The sequence below is a fragment of the Mugil cephalus genome, chromosome 19 (genome assembly GCF_022458985.1).
Source record: "Mugil cephalus isolate CIBA_MC_2020 chromosome 19, CIBA_Mcephalus_1.1, whole genome shotgun sequence".
NCBI lineage: Eukaryota > Metazoa > Chordata > Actinopteri > Mugiliformes > Mugilidae > Mugil > Mugil cephalus.
In genome coordinates, this window is record NC_061788.1 from 1,836,357 (window position 1) to 1,862,829 (window position 26,473).

Consider the following 26,473-nt stretch of genomic DNA (forward strand, 5'->3'; position numbering starts at 1 on the left):
TGTCTCCACTGGATCTCACCTCTGTCCCATGTGACAGTTCACTTTTCTTTTTAATAAACACCCAAGGGTCGTGTGTGGTGCTGGTCCTAACGGTCTGGGACTCACTTTTATCTAAAAACTTCCATGAACTGAAAAGGAAATGAGCACAGACCCGTTTAAAGGGGGGCATGGTTCTCATCTGAGCCAAATGAGTGGGCCCTAGTGGAGCGTACTGAACACGGCAGCACTTCAAAGTTGTTGGGGGGTTTGAGGGGGGTTAGAGTCGTGGCAGAGGGGCTTTTGGGAACGTGGGACCGGCCCTGGGTCTTTCACTTCCGTGGAAAAGCGGCTGGAGGACCCCCGGACTCGCAGCCAGCGGCGCAGCCAGAGCATGCCCAGTGTTTGCGCTCCAGCTTCCGCGCATTGGCCGCGGTGTGAGGAGGTTGGATCAACACCGGTTGCGTAAGAGTGTCTTCAGATCAGTAGCCTGTCCGTCGGCGTGACAGCCCGCGGGGATGGAGCGCGGCGAAGAGGACGAGAATGAGAGCGGCTCGTCCCAACACAACACGATGTGGAAACAGTTGCAAGCCAAAGCAAAGCCCCTGCTCAGCCCCAAGCTGGGCGCCAAGGAGCCCGAAGACAAGAAGGAGCGAGGCATGTGGGTCTTCAGGAAGCTCAAATGGAGGGAAAATGCCGAGCTGGACCGGGGGATGTCCTCCTCGCAGCCCGACCTGCTCTTTTCCGCTCAGGTGGACGCGGACGCGGTGGAGGCGGAACCGAAGGAGGCTCAGGTCTGCGGCAAAGCGACCGGGAGCGGCTCAGGGCTCGTCCGGGAGAAGCTGCTGTCGACCATCAAGCTCAGGTCCTCCAGCCCCAATAAGCCCACGGTGGCTCAGCTGGTGCAGTCCCACCACAAGAGCGCATCCCTGGGCTCTGCGTGCCTGGAGAGTATGGCCGAGGCTTCGGGCAACAGCAGCGGGGACGACGCTGCAACAGCTGCCGCAGCAGCGGAGGAAGCGCAGTCGGAGGACGAGCAGCCGGGGAGCTCCCAGGTAGATACGGGGGTTTCATTTCACTCTCACATTATTCACCTTTATTAACAGACGTGTGATTGACAGGTTAATTGACGATGAACCACGCTTTAGTTTAGTTTCCGCTCTGTTGCTGCTGATTAGATATTCAGTGTGACTCATGTTGGCAGGAAGTAATAAGAAACAAATTACAAGATAAATAAATGGCAGTGCATCAATAATTAATCACCAATCAATGCATTAAGAATAAAATGCATCAATAATAAATCGTCTAGTACTGAATGGAGCAGAGCATTCTGCAGAGAGGACCTGGGGCTGCAGCTGCATTTATTCTGAGGACGAGATCAAAGTCTGTTTTCACTGCTTCATAAAACCAAACGTGATCCAGTTAAATGTGAATGAGCAGCAACTTTAACCTCTTATCATTCCAGCTTTTTGAAAAACAAAATACTCCTATTTAGGACGTAGCCAGAGTAACTGAACCGTTCATGAACATGTTGGAGCTCATTCATGGTCTCAGTCTCTGTTTAAAGACAAGACTCTGAAGTTTCTATCACAAAAGTCAGAATCTCTCTAAGTGGTTTAGTTCTGGAGGAAATAACTTTGACACACAGACGTTGTTGGAATCACCTGAATTCTTTGTTGAATCCGTTAATGACTTTTATCAATGGAACCAGAAGAAAATGACACAGCTGGTGTCCAGAGCTCTGATTGGTTCAGGAAGCTGCTGCTGTCCCATAAACCACCAGAGGAAAGTTAAAGGGTTATAAACGGATCAGTTATTAATCCATCAATCATCCCAACTCTCATAAAGACTCACACTGATTTGTGTTCTGTGTGCTTCTCAAACAGACAGTAACACTTTTACTCTTGTGTTTACTGTTGTCTAGACTAAGTGAGTACATTTACCCAACTACTGCTTTAAAATCCTCCGTGCGTCCTACACTGACAGAGAAACTTTTCTGATTGTTCTCTTACTGACTTACCTACAAGTCCCATGATGCATTTGTGCAGCTCTTGGAGGGTCAACCTCCCAAAACACAGAAAAAAAAGTTAAACAAATATCTGAGCAAAAGTTTAATTTTGAGAAAGCCGTTTGTTCAACATCGCTGCTCATCGCCGCCCTAGCCTGTAGCCACGACTCTGTTGGACAAACACAGCGTTATATGCAAAAGCTTCACTCACTCAGTGGTCACCTGAGGTCTCGGTCCAGCTGGTGTCGATCAGGATCCCTGCACACCTTTTTCTAAAAGCCTCCTACGCAGCTGAATGATTCAGTTTGTGGCTCAATCCGAGCAAAGACGCCACCAGTCGCTAACACAGCTGCAGCCTCGAGTTGTCTCTGTTGGATTTTACCTCTATCCCACAGAAACGCCTCACGAGTCGGGGTGGCAGCTCCTCTGATGTGAAGATGTGCTTTTCTTTTAAATTATTTTAGTGAATTCATTCATTTTACTTTTTAAAAATTCCAAAGTGTGATGGTACAAATCAAGAAACTGATGTCGTACATGCAACAAATGAGAATGACTCCAAATTAACCAGCTCCAATAAAATTATACTTGGTAATTAATGTATAAGTAACTATAATAATACATTTATTTGATCCTACATTTGTACCTGTAACTCAGTGTTTGATGGGAGAAGCCTGGAGGTGCAATAATTGTGATAAATGAGGGCATTAACGCATTTTTTACTCCAATAAAACCCAAACTGGAACTACACAAGCCTCATATCTACACAGATCCAATTCAAGCTAGTTTTACCGGATTTACTGGAGTCATTTCAAAAGTTAATATGACCCAGTTCAAGCACAAACTTAGCTGAAACTGTTTCAGAATGAACATTTAAAATAATAACACATGTGGATTTATTGCAGGGCTGCTTTTTTTAAACTCTTAGTTTTTAGTTTAGGCCATAAACAGGACCACAGTAAATATTCAGCTCAGCCTCTGGGGGAAACCCTGCAGCGCTGAAACTCAACAAGAATCAGCCAAGCAGGGCCCTAAACTAACAGCTGATTTCACTAAAGCAAACCAGTGGGTTGTCGAGACGAAGCAGAAACAACGGAGGAATATTTCAGTTCCCGGCATTCACTGCTTTAGAGTGGAAAAAACAGGAGTAATGATGGATTTGTGAGAAACGTCGTCATCTCACACTGCACAGAGATAATGGAGGCAGCGTTTACTGCAGGAAACAGATGAAACTAATTGTGGGAGATGAATCTGGTCCAAGAACCAAGATGGAACCGATATATTTAATTGTGCTGCTGCAAGTAGGAAAATCCTTTTTAGGTTTGTTTTTATCTGCTGCACTAGAACATGTCACGACTCAGAATACAAAAAGATTTCCTAGAACAGAACATAATCTATAACTATACGCTGCTATTGATATTACAACAGGCTGATGGTTTGCACAAGATACAAGATGAGAGTTAGTATCTGTGCTTAAATTTTACTGCAGCTTCTTCCTGTGTGAACTGAAAATGGAGCAGAACATTTATAAACATATTCTTATACACCCAGATATATAAAGTCAACGGCAACTTTAAATTCATTAAAGCTGCAGTGTTTAACTTTTTTCTCCCCCTTCAGGCAGTGAGCGGTATTAGAAAAACATTACTGATGTCACATTCTCGTCTTTGTTGTGTTTCAGTCCTTTCTTTTTTTTTAATCTAGAGCCTCAAACGTTTCAGGAACTCGTCTTTAATTCTGCTTCATTCTTCTCCAGAGAGCTGGTGAATTCATAGAACCCTGGTTACATTAGTAACTCTCATTTTTCTGTTATGAACTTACTCTAAGTTGCTGTACGTTAACAGTCCTTATGTCTGAGATGTTTGAGAAACAGGATGCTGGAAATGACGTATTTAAAACGATCAATGTGAGGATTTTATGAACTGATATCGGATCACAAGCAGGACCGTGTTACTTTATACGACTGCAACTTTTTTAATTTCGGTCAAATATAAATAATTCAGGAATCCATTGTAACGTCTCCAGATAAACATCTCACCACCCCGAGGCTTTTAGACCAGCACTGAGAGAGGAGCAAAGAAGAAACACAAACCTCCCGTATTCATCTGCATTAAAAACTGGAGAAGGTCCAAGTGTGTTTGGGAGGGAGGCTGGAGTTATAGAAAGTCTTGGAGCAGTGATGTGCAGAGACACAGCTGCTGAATGATTCACAGGAGAGAGATGAAGTATTTAGGAAGCTGCAGCTGTGACAGGCCTGCAGCGAGCGACCGAGATTACAGGGGTTTTTATGCAGAAAGTAGCAGAAAGCAAATAAAAGCTGTTCGGCTGACGACACAATTTTCAGGTCCTTCGGCTTAGCTGAAGTCATTCTCTCATTTTTAGCCACATCACATGTGATTAATTACAAAAAGGTTCCACTTTAACCCTCGGAGCCTCGAGTTATTTTTTGAAGTTCCCGTCTAAAATAAGGCAGAGATGGATGTGATGTTCTTCACGAATCAGAGACACTTCAGTTTTATGACACTGAGGTTATCGATCCTGCAAAAATGTGATCCAACCAAATCATCTGGATGTCATGAGTCAGAACCAGTCAGAATCACTCAGTTAAACTAATTCAGAGATGGGCATCGATAACTGGTTCCAACTGGTTCAATCCATCATGCAACTTATGCAACACCGTGATTTCAAGCAACATGATCAACACCACCAACATGATGGAGGGTTGATGATGCACATATTAAATACAGAGAGTCAAGAAGTGCAGCTATCGCTAAGTCTCATCAGAGCGAAGCTAGCGAGGATCTTCTTACACAATCTCTTATCTCTCGTTTAGAAACTCAGTAAAAGCGCTGTTGTTTACACGAAACCACCAACGCCTACTTTTTCTAGACCGAAAATTCACAAGAGGAATTTATAAAGAATCGGATCGATGAGCAGAATCGATAAGAGCATCAGCATCAATAAAGCCTCTTCCCCAGCTGAGATGACTCCAGACCACATTTCCACCAGAGTAAAGGTTGTGTTGCGAGAGTTAAACGGAGCCTGTTGCTGCTTTCTTTAATTTTTAGTCTGGAGGCTGCTATGAGGAAGTCATGTATCCCCCTCTCTTGTCTCTGCCTGTGTCTGATGAGTCTGTACTTGTGTCGACCTGCAGACTCATGTCAGCTCCTGTAAAGGCAGCGCCGCATGACTTGGTCTGGTTTGTGCCTCCTGCCTGCAGCTCTGAGTAAATACCACCGTCCTTCTTTAAAGACAGTGAACAGACGCAGCCACAGATAATGGCGGCTGTTCGTCACACGGGAGCTGAGAGGTTATTGAGCGTCTGTCGGACTCGTGCTTTATGAGGATGCTGCGCGGTGGGATTGACTATTGACCGTGTCAGGCGTGTTTTGTGGAGCGTCCCACGGAGGAGGGGACGAAACCGCCCGAGTCTGACAGTAAAAACACCCGATATCATCGGGAAGTGTTTGTCTTTCTTTGTGTGCACAGTCCACTCAACCGTGGCTGTGTTATAGTGGCTCAGGTCGTATTTATTGTTGTCACAGAGCCTCGGTGGGATTAACAGACTCACTTCTTATCAGAATACGAGCCTGGTAGCAGGAAAATACCCCAAACAATCCGATTGGCCCTGCAGATCTTTGAGTTCCACACCAACTTTCTGCTGCAAACGTTGTGTAGTAGTAAGTTGTGCGTCCATGCACCTGCAGGGTTGTTGTCTGGTTGTCAGGTCGGCATCAGACCGAGACTCTTCCATTACAAGGCCGTGATGTGAAGAGCTGTGACAGGATCCAGGTCCGTCCCTCTGACCCTAATGGACGTCTGGAGGTGTCCACCGTCTCCAGACGCTGGAGTCGCTGTGGATTCGATGTGGATTCGATGTGTCACGGTGAAGCAGCTGAGTCATATGGCACTTTGCCCTCGTCTCATCCAGTCACAGCTTTAGTGTCTTTTCCATCCATGCGCTAATGTTTCTTAGATTCTGAATGTCCTGGACGTCTTCGTCTTCTTTTAAACGTTTTTAAACGTGGTCATTATATTGTTAGTAGTATTGGATGAAGTCATCATCTCCTTTAAGCCAGTGAAGAGGAAGGAGACTTTTTTTTGATGCTGCATGGACGTGGTTTTTATTTATACTAGATCTAAAATAAATAACTTGAACAGATCAGCCAATCAGAGCTGGTGGTGGGGGTTTCTTGGAAAACTTAGTTGAGATCAGCAGCTAAAAATGAGCTCTGCTTCCAGAATAAAGAACAATTTCCGCTGCACATTTTTTTATGTTCAGCAAACGTGTTCTTCTCCTCTGAGTTAACCTGTCACCTCAACGCTATGATATCGGAATATATCATTTACGATTTTTCGTGAAGGCATCGTCTAAGCCGGCAGTAAGTTTTTCAATCGAGTAAATTTATGAAGCTATAATAATAATAATAATAATAACTGATATTAAATGTTAGGATGTATTTTTTTGTTTTTATATGAATTTAAACTGAATTAAATGCTGAAGTTGCTAATTTAATAATTCCTCAAATTAGTTAATTAATTAGCTTGAAAAACTCTTTTTTGTTTTGTTTTTTTTTTGACTTTAAGCCCTGAATATGTTTCATGTACAGATAAACCTGCATGAAACTCTGGAAGGTCTGACGTTGGGTCTGTTTGTGTCAGTAAATGAGGGTGAACACATGAGGTCACACTCACACCTAAGACCAGTTTAGATTCACTGGTCGACCTGAGTGGAAGGAAGCGACTACTACAAACAGGTCAGCGTTGCTCCCTTGTTCTGGTCTCGTTTTATTTCTGACCTCAGCCTGAGTCCTGAGCTTTGAGCCTCTAATAACGTTTCTCTAACATGGAGGTCGCTTCCTGTCTGAGACCTTAACGGTCTCCTCTCTGGTCGGAGCCTTTATTGCCGCCCGTCAGTCAGACTTAATCCCCAGAAAGGATTAAAGAGGAGCCCAGTGCTGCTCCTCTCCTCCCTCCGTCCACTCATCGCTCCGTCTCCGTCTCCGTCTCGGCCGCTTCGTCTTTTTCTTGGGAGATACTTTTTTATTGTTTGCCCTCGACCTTTCTCCACCTGCCGCCACGTGTCCTCGCCTGCTCGACCCTGGATCTCTTTCTGGGCGAGGCCCCGGTGGCAGATTCCCGTCTAGCTCTTCGAGGGTTGTTGCGCTGCGCCTCCGGCGACGACCCCTTCTCCCTCGTCTCCACATGTGGACGCCGGCTGTCGGTGAGAGTTTGATTTCTGCAGACGCAAAGAGAGAGGAATGCTGAACCGGCCCGTGTGCTGTTTATGTTTCAGCTTCTGACCTTTAGTCCACGATAAACAAACGCTCAGAGAGAAATTCACACGATCAGATACTTTGAGTCAGAACTTTACATCTGAACATTGTTCCAGAGTCACGTCCATGCTCTGTTTAAACTTCTGCTCTTATATGGATCAAATAACCACTGGTTTCTCTTTTGCTTCTCTTTATGGTTTTTAAACTGAAAATCAAAACCAAACTAGAAATAAAAAAAAAAAGAGATCTGCAGATGTTTTCTCGTACACTTGTCTCATCTACGTGAAACCGAACCTCTATGAATAATAACGAGTAATTCTCTCATAAAGATGAATTAAAGGCAGCTCTCGTGCAGCCTGACTCATGTTTACAGGTTTTCCTCCTGGCAGGTCAAGTCTGACCCGATCAAAACTGGCCAAACTCCTGAGAGCGAGCGTTGACCCAGACGAGGATCAGGGTTAAAACAGTCGTACGAGCTCCTTGAAGGCAACATGATCACATCAGTGGAGAGATCAGAGGATGAGCTCGATACTGAAGCTGTTATTTTACGCCTGTGAATCATTAAAAACACACAAAAAAAAGATTCAGCATCAAAGATCCACATATTCTTCCCCATATTTATATCCTTTTTACCTTTTTCTGTGGTATGTATCTGTATGCTAATTAGGTGGGCGGGGCTAACCGTATCCTAGCACAGGATTGGTTGGCGGTTCCTCTCAGGGTCTTTAAGTTGTCTGGCCCCGCCCACTTACGAGCTAGCTATGCTAAATTTCTGCTAAAAGGTAGAAACTTAGAAGTACGGACATACGTAGAAAGTTGATTTTAAATATTTATATCCTTTTTATTTCTGATGATTTGATCCGAGTTCACATGTTTGTGTGAGTGTGTTACATTATGCCGACAAACAACAAACTATGAGTTTAGTTTCAGACTCTTCGGATCTTGCCGGTCATTATATAAAGTTATTTTAATGGATCTCAGCTTTTTTCTTGGCCTCGAATGTTTATCCAGAGAACGAGCTGCAGGTTGGCGGCCATGTTGGTTTTGGTGCTAGAACCGATGGTCGTCTTTCCGTCAGAGCTCAGTGCAGTGAAGTTAGACGTAGTATTTATGGTTCTTCATGACTGATGGTCTCTGTGTGTTTCCATGGCGATGACAGGCTGGGAGAACAGTGGTACCATAGTGGGTAATAAGAGTTGTAGCGATGATGAGGAAGAAAACTTTGGTGATCTGAATTTTGACGACCAATGGGAATGACTGGTACAACTAACTGACATAAACACAGATTCCTCTTCATATTTACCTGAAGGAAACAGCCACTGAAACAGTAAAGGCCTCATTATAGTTTGTAGTTTGTATTAACAGCGTCATGCACAAACTTTGAACAATGCAACCGGGAGCGAGATCGTTTAATAAAATATGATAAATTACACCTGTGAAACACATGTAATTAGAGAAAAAAATCCCGTTTGTACTAAAGGTCTCAGTCACATTTAAAATAATTGTATTTCTATAAATATCATACGATCTTTCTTAAAGGACATTTTAATTTATTACCGACGCCCACTAGAGACCATGTGTCAGACTGTAAAAGATCAATGTTATGGCCTTATAATGCTTTACCCATGAGCCTCAGCTCAACAGCGTTATAATTAACTCCTGTCCAACACGTTTAAATATTTAAGGCTCAGTTACTGTTCTTCTTGTTTTTTTATTTCCCCTCCTCCAGAATGCACTTAAATGTTTATCAGCTTGTGAAGCCGACGTCGTGTAAAGTGCAGATCATTTGGGCGAACAGGACACTCCCTGGGTCGATATCAGACATCGACGCGCTATAACTTCCTGCAGAACGAGCATGTGAGAAGAGACCAGCTGGTTTTTTTTCTGAACAGGAAATAGTGAGGCCACGGTTTTAATTTTCGGTGACGTCTGTAAAAGTTTGAAACAGTTCTTTGGTTCCGGTTGAAGCAGCTTTGCTTTTACTTCCTCAGTCCTCTGGACTCTCAGCAGCTGCTGCTCTCCGTTCAAACACTGGGTGTCTCTGAGCGTCTGGAAAACACATTCTCCACTTCGTTCGCCTTTTAGTTACGCTATCGACCTGTGAAGGAAGCAGAGCTCACGTTAGCGGCTCTGAGGTCGAGACGTCGTCACTGACTCGACTCTCGGCCTCGTTCATTTCCACTTCTTGTTTTGACGGGTGGAGCTCTCGCTACGCGCTGAGTTGCAGTGTAAAGAAGAACAGATCAAGTTACTGAGGGCAGGAAAGCGAACACACCGATTAGCCATAACATTATGACCACTGACAGGAGAAGTAAATAACATTTAAACGATCTTCTACAATTACGCAACAACTCAAATAAACACAAAGAGCAGCACAAGGTGTTGAGGTATCTGTGTATTAACAACATTCAGCAGCCTCAGAAAAGGCCCATGTCACAGACCTGCACAGTATTATGATCATAATGTTATGCTTGATTGGTGTAAAACAGTTTCTATGATGATCAGATGTTCTAATGCATCCATGTAGCCAGATAAATGTGCGTCAGGGACCTGATGGGTTGGTTCTTTTCACCCTGGAGCACAGATGTGAGTGTAAACACAGAAGCACGGAGCCTTAAAATAGGCGTGAGTGAGCGTTAGCTGATGGGATTGTGTGCGATCTGATGCCGTTCTCAGCCCGGTGACTTGCTTCCTGATTTAGTGCCACGCGGAGGTTAATCCTCTCTAAGCAGCTCGTTAACGGGCTGTAACATAAACCCAGGCCTGCACTCGTGTGTTGCCCTGATCAAACCTTCCAGGGAGATTACATGAAGCGTGAGTTAAGAAGCGTCGGCGCCGGGCGCCAGCAGGAAGTCGTAAAGTCCACACGAGACAAAGAGTCGCTCCGGGAGGTGGAGTGGGACATCGCAGGGTGGAGGGAACATGGACAAACGTGAATAGCTCAAAAACAGAAGATCATAGACCCTTGAAACCACGTTTTAACCTCCTAAACGTGGCCGTGGGCTTCAGCTCTTAGCATTCCAGAGATACTGCGATTATAATGTCCAAAGTTTTTCTAACTTTCAAACGGAAGGTGGTTGAGACGCAGGGACAAGTTCAGCATGTTCATTGTGGAGTTATGTCTGACGCAGCACGTTTCCAAGTCTCTACGACCTTCTGATCTGAAGTTATTGAAGCTCAAAGTTTCCCCGCAGGAAATGAATGGGCCGATACATTTTAAAAAGCCTGGAGGAGAAACACGTGTCCCCAGAATGTTACTAGGAGCAGGTTTCATTTGGAGACGATAGGCACCATTTTTGGGTGATATTTTTTGGATCCTTTACATTGACACCTTCCATGGATGCTTTGGTGAAGGGTTAGGATTAGAATAAAGGCTAAAGGATGAGGGGTGAAGGGTTAAACAATCCTCTAAACAATCATTCAACATCAAAATACAGAAAGAGAACGACGTCTAGATCAGTGCCCCCATGTCTGGAGCTTCCTTCAGTCCGTTGTGTTTGTGGAGGTAGATGAGACAAATATCAGTCTCTTTGCAGAAAAGCTGTCGTCCACACCTTTAAAAACACCCACAGAACCAAAGTGTTAAATCTACTGTACACAGAGACAACTGTTAAAAAAAAAAACACAGTTTGTCGCTTCGGGGGAAGTTGCGTTGAGGGCCGCTGGATAAACTGTTGTTTCTTTTTTTCTACCTCGCCTTAAATCCACAGACGGTTTGTGTTGAGCTCAGAAAGATGAAAAACATGTTGTTGGCTTGGTTGTCTTCAGGAAAATCTGTTTTGGATCTCTGCTTCTAGAGGCCGCGAGGCTAAGGCTTAGCATGTTAGCTTGAAGTAAAGACCATGATGATAAGATGAGGCTGAATATTAGCATTTTCCTCAGATACATCATATAATAAACTAAATAAAGACGTAGTAACTTGACGCTTTAACCCACAGAACATTTGTGTCATCGTGCAGCTACGATACGGAGAAAACATTGAGGCATATTTTAATCAACATATAATAGACACTTAAATCTCCTCTATTTAAATTTAACCTCATGTTAACTATGGAGATGGTGCATGTGAGTGTTTCCAGCTTAGGAGCGTTGACCTGGATCACCTCCTCCATCCTCTGCTCCCAGCAGCACCTCGGCCCGACTTTATCTCCTTATTTAACTTCTTCAGTCTGAACTGGACTTACCCCACTTGCCTCCAGCTGAAGTCGGAGGCTACGTAACGTTTCACTCGGTGAAATCGTGACTCAGTTTTGGACCCGGTGGAATTTCCACAGCTTGCAAAACACCAGATTTGAGCTTGACACACTTGACGGGTTTTCAGCCGTAGGAAGGAAATGTGTTTCATAATGGGTGTAACGGATTTGTGCTTGAGTGGGGTGGATGTAAGAGAAGCTGAAATGATGCTTCTTCCTGAGCTGGTGATTTCAATAAGAGCTGGATGAATATTTATGAGAGGGAACGTGAATGTGAAGGTAGACGTGGAGGCTGCAGGAACCTGGAACTTTTTGGCTCAGAGACAAAACAGTGTTAAAGAAACTGAGGATGATCAGACTGTGGGAGAAAATGGGAAAGAAACAGAACAAAGGTGGAACAGATGTTCTTTTATTAAAATTTGGCCTGAGCTTCGTTTTAATGAGCTGCTGGTGTCACATGTCATCAACCCTCAGAGACACTAACAGCTGCATCGGATAACAACAAACCCAGAGTTCACGGTTTTATCCAGATCATTTAATGCAGACGTGTGTTCAGAATGTCGACCTCCAGCCTGAAGCAGCCAAGCACCAGCCTCCAGGACTTTACGTTAGAGCCTAAAACTCCCTCAGTACAAACACACATCCGTGTTAAAATATTACAGCCTGGTACTAAAACACCTTCGATCTAAAACAACTTTTTCCCAGTGAGAGTTACTAATGTAACCAGGGTGCTATGAATTCACCACCTCTCTGAAGTAGAATAAAAGCTGAATTTAGGACGTTTTTTTTTAAGGCTCCAGATAAAAAGTGAGGACTTGTGCCGTGAGACTGTGTTTCAGACTGGATGATTTTCAATGTAGCGCCTCTAAACACATGGTGAAGCTGGAAACGTCCCAAAAATGAAGAAGCAGCAGAACTTGTGCCAAAAAAAAAAGGTGCTGTGTTGGTTGTTTGGGTTTTGTTTAGAGTGACCACCAGACGTCCCTGATTTCTGGGGACAGTCCCCGTTCTGGATGACCTGTCCCCCGACTAAAGATGTCCCCAAAAATGTCCCCCAGTTTTAGCTAACTGTACTAACTGTACTTACTTAACTAGCTTTAACTGTACAGTTACAGCTATTACGGTAGCTAGTCGCGCTGTTATCGACATCACAGACACAGCAGTTTAAATATGTTTGAATATGTTTAAACATGTTTAAATATGTAAATGTCCCCAGATTTCCACATCATTATTCAGCGCTAACACGGGGCTACGCTAACCTGTTTTACTACTAGTGTGGGATTATTTTACAGTATTTACTCATCACCAGAGTAAAATAGTTCTTCCTTAGTTAATCTACTGCATTAATTCCTCTCAACATGTAGAAAATGTTGTGAACACGTGATTATACACAAAGAAAAATATATTTTTTTTTTTTTTTATCAGCAACAAAGAGTTGTTGTTGTTCCTCTCGCTGCCTGAAGGGGGAGAAAGATTTTGAACTCTGTAGCTTTAATTTCCTTAACGTGATTTTGTTTTCGCTTTAAACAAAAATAAAAATAAGTTAGTGTGTTGTTAGTGTGTTGATAGTGTGTTGTCTCTGTTAGTGTGTTGTTGTTGTGTTGTTAGTGTATTGTCTCTGTTAGTGTGTTGTTGTCTCTCTGCATGGTCGGATCAGACTGCACATGTCTGTAGTTTTTATAGTTTTTACGCCCGTATTTTTGTCGTCTTCTAGTGTGTCTTTGTATCCTGCCTTTGTTTTGTGTAGTTATTGTCTTCTTTCCGTTGTGTTGTGTCCCTGTGAAGTGATTCTTTTGTTTGTTTTGTTGTAGCACGTCTTAGTTCCTCATCCATGTGTTTCCTTTAGGTGTTTTTGTGTGTTTGTTTAGTCATTTACTGACTCATTGTTGTGTCTGTGTAGCTGTTTTGTGATGAAATTCATGTCTTTCAGTCATGTTGTAGCTTTTTGTTTTGGATCTTTGTGATAATTTATTGTGTCTTTGTTGTGCATTTGAGTTTCTTTGCAGTAATTTGTGAGTCTCTCTACTGTAATTTGTGACTTTGTTGTACATTTTGCATCTCTTAGTGGTTGTTTTCAGTCACTTTGCGTCACTGTTGTGTCTCTGAGTTGAAGTTTTTGCCTCTTTTTTGTTTTTTTTTTTAATCTTTATGATAATTTTGTGTGTCTTTGTTGTGCATTTGTGTTTTGAATCTCTCTACTATAATTTGTGGCTTTGTTGTACATGTTGTATCGTGTTCAGTGTCTCTTAGTTTTTGTCCGTTTCTCATGTTTTATTTGGATCTTTATGATAATTTAGTGTCTTTGTTATGCATTTGCGTTTCTTTGAGGTAACATGTAAATCTCTCTACTATAGTTTGTGCCTTCGTTGTAAATTTTGCGTCTCTTAGTTGTCGTTTTCAGTCGTTTCGCCGAAGCTTTGAGTCGAGTCTGAACCTCGTAAACGTGTCGTTGCTGCAGGTGAATCAGCCGATTGTCTGTCGCAAACCTCCTTCCTTTCTTGCGTCTTATCAGGTCTTAAATATCAGTCGTGCGACGCTGCAGTGAAAGTAGTTGAGTAGAAGAAGTGGGGAACAGTCGTGTGGTCGGAGGCAGGAAGCTCTCGTGTAATTTCCTTTCACTTGTTACGTGAGTTACTGAGCTCAGTGAGATGCTTCGGCGGCTGTAGAACAGAACAGAACAGAACAGAACAGAACAGAACAGAACAGACATGTCGGTGAGTTTCCTGTTAGAGCGCGGCGGTGCACACACACACACACACACACACACTGTCATACTGAACCCTTGTGTCTGCTGTGTGTGTTGTGTTGTGTTTGTGCAGCAGGGCGTCGGGGGCCCGGGCTCCGCGGGGGGACACAGCTCAGGGATGTACAAGCTGGAGGTGGAGCTGAAGCGAGGAAACAACCTGGCCATCAGAGACCGAGGAGGTGCAGCGCTGCAGCTTCTCTTTTCTGCCGTCTGATGTTGTGAGTCTGTGACTGTGACTTCATTTGCGTGTGTTTTGTTGTGTGTGTGTGTGTGTGTGTGTGTGTGTTGTGAAGGCACCAGTGACCCCTACGTCAAGTTCAAGCTGGGGGGTAAAGACGTGTTCAAGAGCAAAACCATCTACAAAAACCTGAACCCGGTTTGGGACGAGAAGGTGACGTTAGTGACGGACTCTCTGAGCGAGCCTCTGTATGTCAAGGTAAACACACACACACACACACACACAGGGACAGACACGCACTCAGGAGGAGGGGACGGTTGTGTGTCACAGGACGTGTGTGTTTCTGCTGCAGGTGTTCGACTACGACTTTTGTCGCCAGGACGACTTCATGGGGTCAGCGCTCGTCTGTCTGGAGTCTCTGGAGCAGCAGAGGTCGGTCACATGACCACACACACAACAACACAACAACACAACAGGACACAACCCAACACGACACACACAGCCGAGTGTGTGGTGAAAGTAATAGTTGTGGATGTTGTCAGTCTCTTTGTGTGTCTGTAGTTGTTGTCTTCTTATTTGTGCTCCTCCTGAAGTGTCTTTTTGGTCATTTTGTGTGTTTGTAGTTGTTTTGTGTCTCTTTTTAGTCACTTTGTGTGTTTGTGGTTGTATTTGTTGTGTCTCTCCATGCAGTAGTTCTGTGTCTTCATATATTTGATTAGTTTGTGTGTTGTTGGCTGTTGTGTGTCTTTTTCTGTACCTGCTCGTGCTCCTGTTGTTGTTCTTGTGTGTGTAGTCACCGTGCGTGGTTGCGTTGTCGTTGTGTTGCAGGGCCATCCCTGTGACACTGGAGCTGAAGGACCCTCAGTGTCCAGACCAGGACCTGGGGACTCTGGAGCTCAGCGTCACTCTGACTCCTAAAGAAAGTCCCATCGACGACAGACGGGACTCCACGGTACGACACACACAGACACACACAGACACACACGACTGGTTTAAATAAGAGTCACTGCATTAATTAATTCATCTACACACACAGACACACACATTTAATAATAATATGAAATAAAAACAGATACATTTAAATATCCGAGAACACATTTAATAGTTTATATTATTAAATTAAGTAAACTGTTGTGTTATTATTGTGCGTATATCTGTGCAGAACGGTCGGTGTGGAGCTGTTTTATGTGTAGATGTTATTTTTAATTATTACTTTAAACCATATTTCTGCAGAATTGATCTCAGACGAAGAAAATAAAATCCAAAAGATGAAGAATTAATAGACAAATTAATACAATTATAAAAACATTTATAATACATGTAAAGTAATACTTTAAAAAATAATGAATTCAACTTTATTTTTAAAATTAATTATGTGATTAAATTTAAATCCCATTCAAATTTATGTCCCATAACCCTGAGTAGAGTAGATTTTAAAGTAAATTTGCTCTCAGCTCTGCAGGTGTTTGGTGTAGAAACACAGACTTTCACCAGTGTGTCGTAAAAAGCCGTGTTTGTGTTTCTTGCAGCAGAGTGAGATTAGGACGTATCGCTGGAAGCCTTATGTGGATAAAGTGAGTGTAGCTGTGATTAGACTCAGAGCGACTCCCTGTAGCTCCTCCCTGACGGTCGTTTCCTCCCTTATCGGCCTCATTAGGTGATAATTAGTGAATCGCTCTTTAACTGTTCAGGCGTCGTCTCTTATTCTGGGATGTGAACGCTGCTGTAATTAAGTTTCAGGTTTTTGGCCTCAGCTCTGAATAAAAGGTGCAGATTAAATAAGTGTTGCACGTATAGAAGCTAAGACCCAAATAAATTTACATGCTTTAAACATGTAAATGAGCAGCTGTTTGCTTTTCTTTACGTTTGTCTAGCTCAATATTTGCTCTCTTTTTGCTCCAGGTTTGGTCTCCTCCTTCTCCTGAGACACAAACTAGGCTCCTTAGATGCTAAATGCTAGCATTTTTTGTTTTTTGTGAAGCTGCTCTTCTGACTCATGCAGGTGCAGGTTGTCGGACTGTTTATTCATTTATCCAGGATCCAGTTCTCACACGTGACACTTATTTTTATGAAATATGAAATATTTTATTTCATTTATTTATTATAAAATTTATTATAAAATATTATACTGGAGTTGCCGACGTTCCCACTGAGGTGTAATCACCTGTGTTTCCATCAGAGGACGTCTCCCAGATGACTCCTCCTCAGTCCGGAGGCGCTCATGTTTTATTCAGGATTTAAATTAATAATGAGTCGAGTCTTAGTCACAGATGAAGGCAGGAGGTGAATGAATACGAGGCACAAAAAGCACAAAAATCAGACCAGAGTCTCAGTAAAACTTCTCAGCATCAGAATCTATTTTTGCTGCTTTGGTTTTTGGAGATTCACTACGTCTACCCCCCCTCCTCCTTTTCCCTCCCCTCCATCCATCTTTTCTTTAGCTCCTTGTGGTCAGAGACGTCCTGTAGAAAATGATTCATCTGTTCTTTCATTTAAATATAGTAGTTTCAGTTGAAATAATGCTTTTAATGTATATTCAGACTATGCTGCTCAGGAGGTCCTGGAAACGATCCACTAAGGTAAATCCTCATCATCCTGTGTGTGCAGCTTTCCATTTACCCGTCACCCCCCTGTGGTCGTGTCGTGTCTGTGTTTGTTGTTGGATTTATTTGGTTCTGATCATTCCTGGTTTTGTATTCACATGTGTTGTTGCTCCTGTCATCTCTCTGGAAACATCTGAATTTCAACTGATACAGAGAAAATAAAACCTCTGCATCAGTTGGATCGTCCTCCAACCAACCAGAGACTTTTAGTTGTACTCTCATCTGTCCGTCATACAGACTGTATATAAATATGGAGGCAGAACTGCTCCCTGAAAGTGAAGCCAAAGCTAGTAGAGCTCCCCCTGGTGGCTGGCTGCAATATAGGTCATAAGTCCCGCCCCCTACATGCTAGTGTGCGGAACTTGGGCCAAACTAAAACTTAGAGTTGTAAAAAATACATCTTTAAAAATAAGTACATTGTATAATCCAACATTTCCTTGTAGCTGATAGAGGTAGAGCAGAGTGTAGTATTAATTATTAATCTGGGTGGGGCATCGATATTGCTGCTCCGCCCTCAGACCGTACTGATCAGACTCTGGCTCCAAACTCACAAGATGGCGCCGCCCATATCCCCCAGGAGTTGGACCAATGAGAGGAAGTGGAGACGTAGCATCCATATTTATATACGGTCTATGGAGGAGACGTGGTGTCCATATTTATATACAGTCTATGGAGGAGACGTGGTGTCCATATTTATATACAGTCTATGGAGGAGACGTGGTGTCCATATTTATATACAGTCTATGTTATCAGGCTAATCTGGGTTTGAAATTTTAGATTAAAAAACAATATTACTGAGTTATGAAAGGGGCGGGGCTCAGTGGTTACGGTGATCGGTGCTGATGCTTCACAGCAAGAAGGTTCTGGGTTCTAATCCCTTGGACCGTTCTGTGTGGAGTTTGCATGTTCTCCCTGTGTCTAGGTGGGTTCTCCAAACACACACCTGTTAGCCCTGATAGACTGGAGACCTGTCCAGGGTTGGACCCCGCCTCTCGGCCAATGACAGCTGGGATAGCCTCCAGAGGATGTTTTTAAACCCAGCTCTGGCCTGATGATGTATTTACTTTCGTCCGGTCTCTACTATATATTTGTGCTGGTCTGAATGAGCCTGTGTCTGTTGCCAGCAGCAGCAGTCAACACGACTCTCCGAGGTTCACCGCAAGTCTCAGCTGTGGAGAGGCATCGTCAGCATCGCTCTGGTCGAAGGGCGAAACTTCATCCCCACGGACCAAAACGGCCTGAGCGACCCCTACGTCAAGTTCAGGCTGGGACCCCAGAAATACAAGAGCAAGGTGGGACGTCGGCCGTGGACGGCGAGGAGACGCGTTCATCGTTTGTTATTTGTGAATGAGTGGATGAATGTGTGTGTTTGTGTCGGTGCAGGCCATGCAGAAGACCCTGAACCCGCAGTGGAGGGAACAGTTTGACCTGCACATGTATGAGGAGGCTGGAGGGATGCTGGAGATCACAGTGTGGGACAAAGACACCGGCAGACGGGACGACTTCATTGGACGGTCAGTCGCTCTCTCAGTGAGAGTTTTAAAGAGTCTGAGGAAGTCCTGTTTAAAGAGCTCCTGGTCCGGTTCATACAGAATACTGGTCTCAGGTGGAACTCCAGGATCTGTGTCTGTCTGGACAACAACCGCTTTATGCGAAAGGCTAAAGTTGCGCTACTCTTTGTGCAGAGCCGTCAGGTCGTGAGACATTTCAATAAGTTCATTTCTCACGCTGAGAAGTGATAAAAGTCGCTTCACATTAGTGACATAAACTGTAAATAAAAGAGAGATTAGTAATGTTTGAATGGAAGAAGAGACGCTGCTTCTAGAACCAGAGAGAATCAGCCAATCAGAAAATAGTATTTCTCGTTGCTAGGTGAAACGGCCGCCACTAAACAAAGCTTTAGTATTAAAGTGTAAGTGTAAAGAAGCTTCATCAGTTAATTTTTTTGTCCTGAAAGTCGTAAATAACACAAATTATTTGGTTTAAATGAATTTGTCCTTTATTAGAGTAACATACTGATAAATTATCTTCAAAGTGAAGCTGATTGTCTTTTCATTCATGAGCGGCTCTTCTTTGTAAACAGCATCATTTTCTACTAATGCAGTTACCACTAGTGTGGAAATATTCTACAATACTCACTCATCATGGCAATAAAATAGTTCATTAAGTCAATCTAAAATGTTGGAAACCTGATTATGGGAAAACAAAATGCTGTCACACGCCCTGGCCCGAGTCCTGGTGCGTGTTTTCTCTGCACCGCCCCCTGGTGGGCGACATCTGCAATATTTAGTTGTGAAACAGAATTTTTGTTTCTGCAGCTGGAAGATGAAGTCCAGCCAGAACATGTTGTTCTTCTGCTTAGTCTGAAGTTAAAGTTTGTTAATATTGAGTACAAAATAATTTAATATTAATAATTCTATATACTTAATTAATTATTGTGTATAAAATAATATAAAATGTATTATTTTATTATTCTTGTAAATATTGTGTATATAGATTTTTGTTTTTCCTTTATTTATTTATCTGTGAGCCTAATATTTACTAGAATAACAAATGAATTAAATATTGTGTTCATGCATCGTTTCCCTATTTGAGCTATTTGAAGTTAAATTTTGAGTTATATTAGAAGAAGACTTGAGAAAAACAATAACTTGCAGGTTGCAGGTGAGATCTGTTATTTAATTCCTTCACATCGAAGCAGAGTTTGAAGATTTCACAACTTTTACAAACATCTGTGCAGCAGTTTTCAGATTTCCAAGGTTTCAGTGCTAGAAAACCAACAGATTCACAGAGAGAACAGAGACGAGTTGATCGTATGTAGAGAGACTCCACAGTCAGGTCTGATTCCCTGTGCGTTGTATGTTGGCTGATTGTGTCTGTGTTTGTGTGTCCGTGTGTCTGTGTGTTTGTGTGTCTGCGGTCCAGATGCCAGGTGGACCTGTCCACCCTGGCCAGGGAGCAGACTCACCACCTGGAGGTGCCTCTGGAGGAGTCCCGGGGCGTCCTGGTGCTGCTGGTCACGCTGACGGCCACGGCCTCCGTCTCCATCGCTGATCTGTCCGTCACGCCGCTGGACGACCCTGAGGAACGCAGGGAGATCCTCAAACGATACGTAAGAAGCTCTCAGACCAGATCAGGGGCCTTTATATATGGTTGGCTCTGTAGTTACCTCCCCTCTCCACCGTACAGACACCACCACGTTAGCCCCGTTAGCCCCGGTTTTATTATTCTGGCTGTAGGTGTGTATTTCCCTGTTTGTTTGTGTGTACGTCAGTGCGGAGCTCCGAATCATTTTAGACCAATGAGCCTAAGGAGCATCTCTCTGGACGGTGGGAGGAAGCTGGAGATCTGTTTTTTTGTCATTTTACTCGTTTACTTCCTGTTATACTTTAAGTAAACATGTAAGTTTGCTTAGCATGTTACTTGTGTAGCCTAGTGTTTATGTACTTAACTCATACTGTATGTACACTACACTGCAATGTATTTAAGAAAGCAAATGTGTGTAGTTAAAAACACAAGTATTAATACTTTGTGACAGTAAAAAGTATATTAAACAAAGCTTTAGTGTTACGTCTTAGTATTAATTTCTTTATAATTTTCAGTGTAAGCCAAGTATACTTCACTAATATATATAAAATGTATATAAGATGTAGTATTTAAAACGTGAACTTCAGGTATAAAATAAGTTGACTCTCTCCTCTTCCAGGGCATGAAAAAGTCCTTCTCACACCTGAAAGACGTGGGTGTGGTTCAGGTGAAAGTTTTGAGGGCAGAAGGACTCATGGCTGCAGATGTAACCGGTAAGAAAACATCAACTCAGATCATCAGACGTCTACAGATGTTTGGCTTTGACCTCATGTCTTTGGTCTCTTTAGGTAAAAGTGATCCTTTCTGTGTTCTGGAGCTGAACAACGACAGGCTGCAGACACACACTGTTTACAAGAACCTCAGTCCAGAGTGGAACAAAGTCTTCACCTTGTGAGTTCGTCTCACTTTCATTGTTGTTGTTGTTGTTGTTGTTGTTGTTGTTGTTAGCTAACTACTAATGCTAACTGCTAAAGCTGAGCTCAAAGGTCACAGAAGATGCATCAGCATCATTCAAAGCTTCATGATTCATGATGCCTCCTAGCTTTTTCTAGCTAATAGTAGATCCTCCTGGCTAATAGCAGATCTAATAGTAGCTTTTCCTAGTTACCCTGAATAAGCCCAGTTAGGGTTGTTTTTTTTTTTTTTTTCACAAATGAAATCAGCTCTTTAAACGCTTGTTTTAATTGAGCTCCGTCTCTTTTCTCCTCAGTAACCTGAAAGACATCCACTCGGTGCTGGAGGTGACGGTGTTTGACGAGGACCGAGACAGGAGCGCAGACTTCCTGGGAAAAGTGGCCATTCCTTTATTAAATGTGAGAGGAATGAATGAATGAATGAATGAATGAACTCTACCGGCCCTAACTACGTATTTAATGCTTCATTTACTAATAATGTCCAACGCTTTAGTTGATACAAGGAAGTTGCTACAACTGTTAACATTTTTACTGGTGAATGCTTCGGTTCACATGTGACCCTGAATAGATTTAGAAATATTTGCAACTTATGATCTTGTAAAACAAAAAAACAAAAAAACAAAAAAATAAAATAAAATACAATTAACTAAAAGGGGAAAATCAAATGTCTATGTGCACAATATTTACTAGAATAATAAATTAAATATTCTGTTATTCTATTAAATTCTGTAAATATTGTGTATAAAATAACTGAATATAAGTTATTATATTATTCTTGTAAATGTGCATATAGATTGTGAGGGTGGGCGTTGAAATAGATCTTGTTCCTGAGCTTCGTGATAATTTCATGATAATTTCATGATAACGTCTCGTGTAAACGTTGAAGGTGCGTAACGGCGAACAGAAGCGCTACATGCTGAAGAATAAGTGTCTGACGGGTTTGACCAAAGGAGCCATTTACCTGGAGATCGATGTCATCTACAACACTGTGAGTGTCTCCTCATCATCATCATCATTATTATTATTATTATTTTACATGTTTACATGTGTAAATGTACTCAACACAGACAACAACGATCATACAATTTAACCAAAGTTTGAGACTCTGGGTTCAGTCTGACTCCCTGAGACTGAAAGATGAAAATTAACATCTAAAGTCCACAGAGACCAGATAAATTAGACTTTATTGTCATTATAAACAGAGTGGAGGTCATTGTGTTGAACATGTGTGTGTTTGTTTGTTCAGATTAAAGCTGCTTTGAGGACGGTGAAGCCTGCAGAGCAGAAATACATCGAGGAGGAACCCAAAGTCTCCAAACAGGTAACTGGTTCGACCCGTTCAGGTCAAACTCTTCACGAAAAACTACTGTACTTGTTCAGTTTTTTGACAGGGAGGCTAGGAAGGGCTTCTATTAGCTGGTAGGCTAGGAGGAGCTGGGAGGCTAGGAAGAGCTGTTATTACTTGGGAGGCTAGGAAGCACTACAGTTAGCTGGGAGCTACTGATAGCCGGGAGGCTAGGAAGCCAAGAAGACTACTATTAGCAGGGAGGCTAGAAAGAACTGCTGTTAGCTGGGAGGCTAGGAGGAGCTGGGAGGTTAGGAGGAGCTGCTGTTAGCTGGGAGGCTAGGAGGAGCTGTTGTTAGCTAGGAGGCTAGGAGGAGCTGCTGTTAGCTGGGAGGCTAAGAGGAGCTGCTGTTAGCTAGGAGGCTAGGAGGAGCTGCTGTTAGCTGGGAGGCTAGAAGGAGCTGTTGTTAGCTAGGAGGCTAGGAGGAGCTGCTGTTAGCTAGGAGGCTAGGAGGAGCTGCTGTTAGCTGGGAGGCTAGGAGGAGCTGGGAGGCTAGAACAGAAGAAGCTACTCAGATGAAACATCTTCTCAAAAAAACTCAACAAATCCAGTTGCTTTTTGTTTAAAACACTTTGTGGATATAAACTCTGACCTGGGTGACTGAGAACTTCACAGACGTTAAACTCAGTTCTAGTAAAGTGTCTCCAGCTTCTTCTTCTTTTATTTATTTTATTTTTGTGTGTGTGAAGTTGCTGCAGCAGAACTTTAACCGGGTGAAGCGATGCATCATGGTCCTGATCAGCTACGGCGCCTACATCAAAAGCTGCTTCGAGTGGGAGTCGACCCAGAGGAGCGTCGTGGCCTTCGTGGTACGAGATCGGCTCCGATCAGTGAATCAAACCCAGATGTGTTGTGTTGTGTTGCTGAGCGTGTTCTCTGTTCTCTGTTCTCCAGCTCTTCGTGGTGGTGGTGTGGAACTTCGAGCTCTACATGCTGCCGCTGGCTCTGGTGCTGCTGCTCATCTGGAACTTCTTCTTCTGCAAGGAATCGCTTGACGTGGTGAGAGAACACCAACACGTCTCCGTGAGCGTCTCTCAGACTCTTGACTGACCAGTTTCTGTTTCTGCTGCAGTCCATGGAGTTTGAATGGGAAGATGACGAAGACGATAAAGACGACAAGGTAGAGTCCTTTAAAGATCTGAAGATCGTAACGAGGAGAGGAGCCAAGCATCACAACCGACCTCCTGAATCAATTTGTTTCGGTTTTTTAGTTATGGAAGAACATTTCCATCAAACTGAATTATATTCCTACACAGCTTCAAAAATATTAAAGCTGCACTGCCCCCTTCAGGCAGTGAGAGGAATTACAAAAACATTACTGACAAACGTTTCTTTCCTTTTTAGTCCTCATGTTTTAACCGAAGCATTAGAGACTTTTCACACTCTCTATAAATATATAACATATAAATAACATAAAATAATAAAAAACAAAAAACAAAGTCTATGTACACAATATTTAATATTTCCTATTTTATGTTAATTAAAGTTTGTAAATATATTGTGTATAAAATAATTTAATGTTTATTATCATATATAATTAATCAGAAACTCTATAGAATTAATATTGTGTATATAGATTTTGTTTTATTCTTTATTTTTTATTTGTATGTTTATTTGTTGTATATTATTTATATTCATCTATCTACACAAATAAATAAAATAAAATAACAAAAAAGTGGAAAAACCAAATCTATGCACACAATATTTACTAGAATAATACATTAATTAATATTCAGTTATTTTATTAAGTTCTGTAAATGTTGTGTAAATGTAAAAGTGAATATCAGGTGTAATGGTGGATCAGATAAACATGTTTGTCATTGCCAGGACTCGGAGCACATGGGCTTCATGGACCGACTTTACGCCATCCAGGACGTGTTCGTCAGCGTGCAGAGCGCCCTGGACGAGGTGGCGTCGGTCGGAGAGAGGATGAAGAAGTGGGTGTCGCTAACATCCTTCATCCTTGTTCCATTAATTCCATCTTTTAAAATGTTTAATTGAGCTGTTGATCTCTGTCGTTGTGCAGCACCGTGAACTGGACTGTGCCTTTTCTGAGCTGGTTGGCCATCACTGCCTTATGTCTGGCCACCTTCCTCCTCTACCTCATTCCTCTCAGATACCTCATACTAGCATGGGGTAAGACTGGGGGGTGGAAAGATGGATGGATGATGGATGGATGGATGGATGGATGGATGGATGATGGATGGATGGATGGATGGATGGATGGATGGATTAATAGATGGATGATGGATGGATGTGATAGTTACAGATGTGATCTCTGTTTCCTGCAGGTGTGAATAAATTCACCAAGAAGCTTCGTAACCCGTACTTGATCGACAACAACGAGCTCCTGGACTTCCTGTCCAGAGTTCCCTCCGACTTTCAAGTGGTGAGTAACTTCACAGGAAACTAGCAGGAGGCTAGCAGGCTAGCAAGAGCTACTGTTAGCAGGGAGCCTAGGAAGCTAGAAAGAGTTACTATTTGCTGGGAAGCTAGGAAGCTAGGAAGATGTATTGTTAGCTGGGAGGCTACAAAAGAGCTACTGTTAGCTAGGAGGCTAGGAAGACCTATTGTTAGCTTGGGAGCTAGGAGGAGCTACCATTAGTTGGGAGGCTAGTAAGTGCTACTATAAGCTGGGGGGCTACAAAAGAGCTTCTGTTAATTTATGAGACTTAGAAGAGCTACTATTAGCTGGGAGGCTACAAAGAGGTACTGTTAGCTAGGAGGCTAGGAAGAACTACCATTAGTTGGGAGGCTAGTAAGTGCTACTATAAGCTGGGAGGCTACAAAGAGGTACTAATAGCTAGGAGGCTAGGAAGAACTATTGTTTACTTAGAGGCTTAGAAGAGCTACTATTAGCTGAGAGGCTAGGCAGTACTATTTGCTGGGAGGCTAGGAAGCTAGGAAGAGGTATTGTTAGCTGGGAGGCTACAAAAAAGCTACTGTTAGCTAGGAGGCTAGGAAGACCTATTGTTAGCTGGGGAGCTAGGAAGAACTACCATTAGTTGGGAGGCTAGTAAGTGCTACTATTAGTGGTAGCTAGAGAGGTACTATGCAGGAGTAGGAGAACTATTGTTTACTTAGAGGCTTAGAAGAGCTACTATTAGCTGAGAGGCTAGGCAGTACTATTTGCTGGGAGGCTATGAAGAGCTACCGTTAGCTGGAATGCTAACAGTAGCTGAGAGGCTAAGCCGTGGTCCTGGTTGTGTTCGTGCAGATGCAGTATCGGGAGCTGAAACCTGAACCTGGTCCAAGTCCCAACAAACGCAGCAGGAGGACGAACCCGAGCTAGCTGCTCACGTCTCAACTGTGAACTCTGTAAAACTTTCTTATTTATATATATTTATTGTACATTCTGATCATTATTATTATGAAAAGTCGGGTGATGTGGGATTTTTTTTTTGTTTTCTAAACCTTGTAAAGTAAAAAAACAAAAAACAAAGAGCTGTTTTTTAAACTTTTTTTTCTCGTGTTGACGATGACTGTGATGAATGTTCATGTGTTCATGTCGTGTGTTATGAAGTGTCTGCATGTAGCTGCACGGGACCGATGCATTCACTGCTTCTTTATTTCCTCTGTGTCTTGGAGCTGCATGTAGTTTCTGACCAATCACAGCCCTGCATGCTGCCTGTCCTCCTCTATGCTAAGCTAACAGAGCTAAACACATGTTTAGAGTTTAACTGAAGGTTGAGGCCTCGAGTCGTCAGGTTTCTTCTCTTTTATTTCTTTGTCCTGTCTTTATTATATTTTCTCATTTAAATATTAATCAGGATTAAACCGTGTGACCCCTGAAAGCAGATGATTTAATTATTAATTTGTCTGAGTTATCGACTTTAAAAACAGATATAAATATTATTAATAATTAAAAAATACAGGTGGATTCATATGGAGCCAAATATAACTTGGAATAATAAATAAATACCAAATATTTTAACTGAATTGATTAATTTAAACTTTAAAAAACAACTTTAAAGATCATTTTGATTCAGGTCTGGAATTCAGTTAATTACATTTTTTATTTTATTTTCTCACTTTCATTGATATTATTAAACATTAAATTAAATTAAATGTGAGATTTTCACTTGCCGATTTTGTGTTTTTATATTATTTTATATATATTATATATTATGTTTTCAGATTCACAGGGAG

General features: G+C 42.5%; 1 protein-coding gene across 11 annotated transcripts; it reads left to right on the forward strand.

Annotated features, from left to right (window-relative positions):
* The first annotated feature begins 263 nt into the window (after window positions 1-263).
* mctp1b (multiple C2 domains, transmembrane 1b) lies at window positions 264-26,258 on the forward strand. Of its 11 annotated transcripts, none has more exons than XM_047570651.1 (22): window positions 265-1,031; window positions 14,270-14,375; window positions 14,490-14,632; window positions 14,727-14,806; window positions 15,203-15,326; window positions 15,904-15,948; window positions 16,915-16,953; window positions 18,102-18,269; window positions 18,361-18,491; window positions 19,903-20,089; window positions 20,684-20,777; window positions 20,853-20,955; window positions 21,275-21,377; window positions 21,865-21,966; window positions 22,225-22,299; window positions 23,014-23,133; window positions 23,219-23,323; window positions 23,397-23,444; window positions 24,152-24,261; window positions 24,351-24,460; window positions 24,616-24,713; window positions 25,542-26,258. In XM_047570651.1, the coding sequence occupies exons 1-22, from the start codon at window positions 495-497 to the stop codon at window positions 25,614-25,616; spliced, it is 2,703 nt and encodes a 900-aa protein (XP_047426607.1). In that variant the 5' UTR covers window positions 265-494; the 3' UTR covers window positions 25,617-26,258. The 11 variants fall into 11 exon arrangements, with proteins under 11 accessions (XP_047426606.1, XP_047426607.1, XP_047426609.1 ...); XM_047570653.1 differs by having other exon boundaries at window positions 18,105-18,269; XM_047570652.1 differs by having other exon boundaries at window positions 268-1,031; window positions 23,219-23,320.
* Window positions 26,259-26,473: the final 215 nt, after the last annotated feature.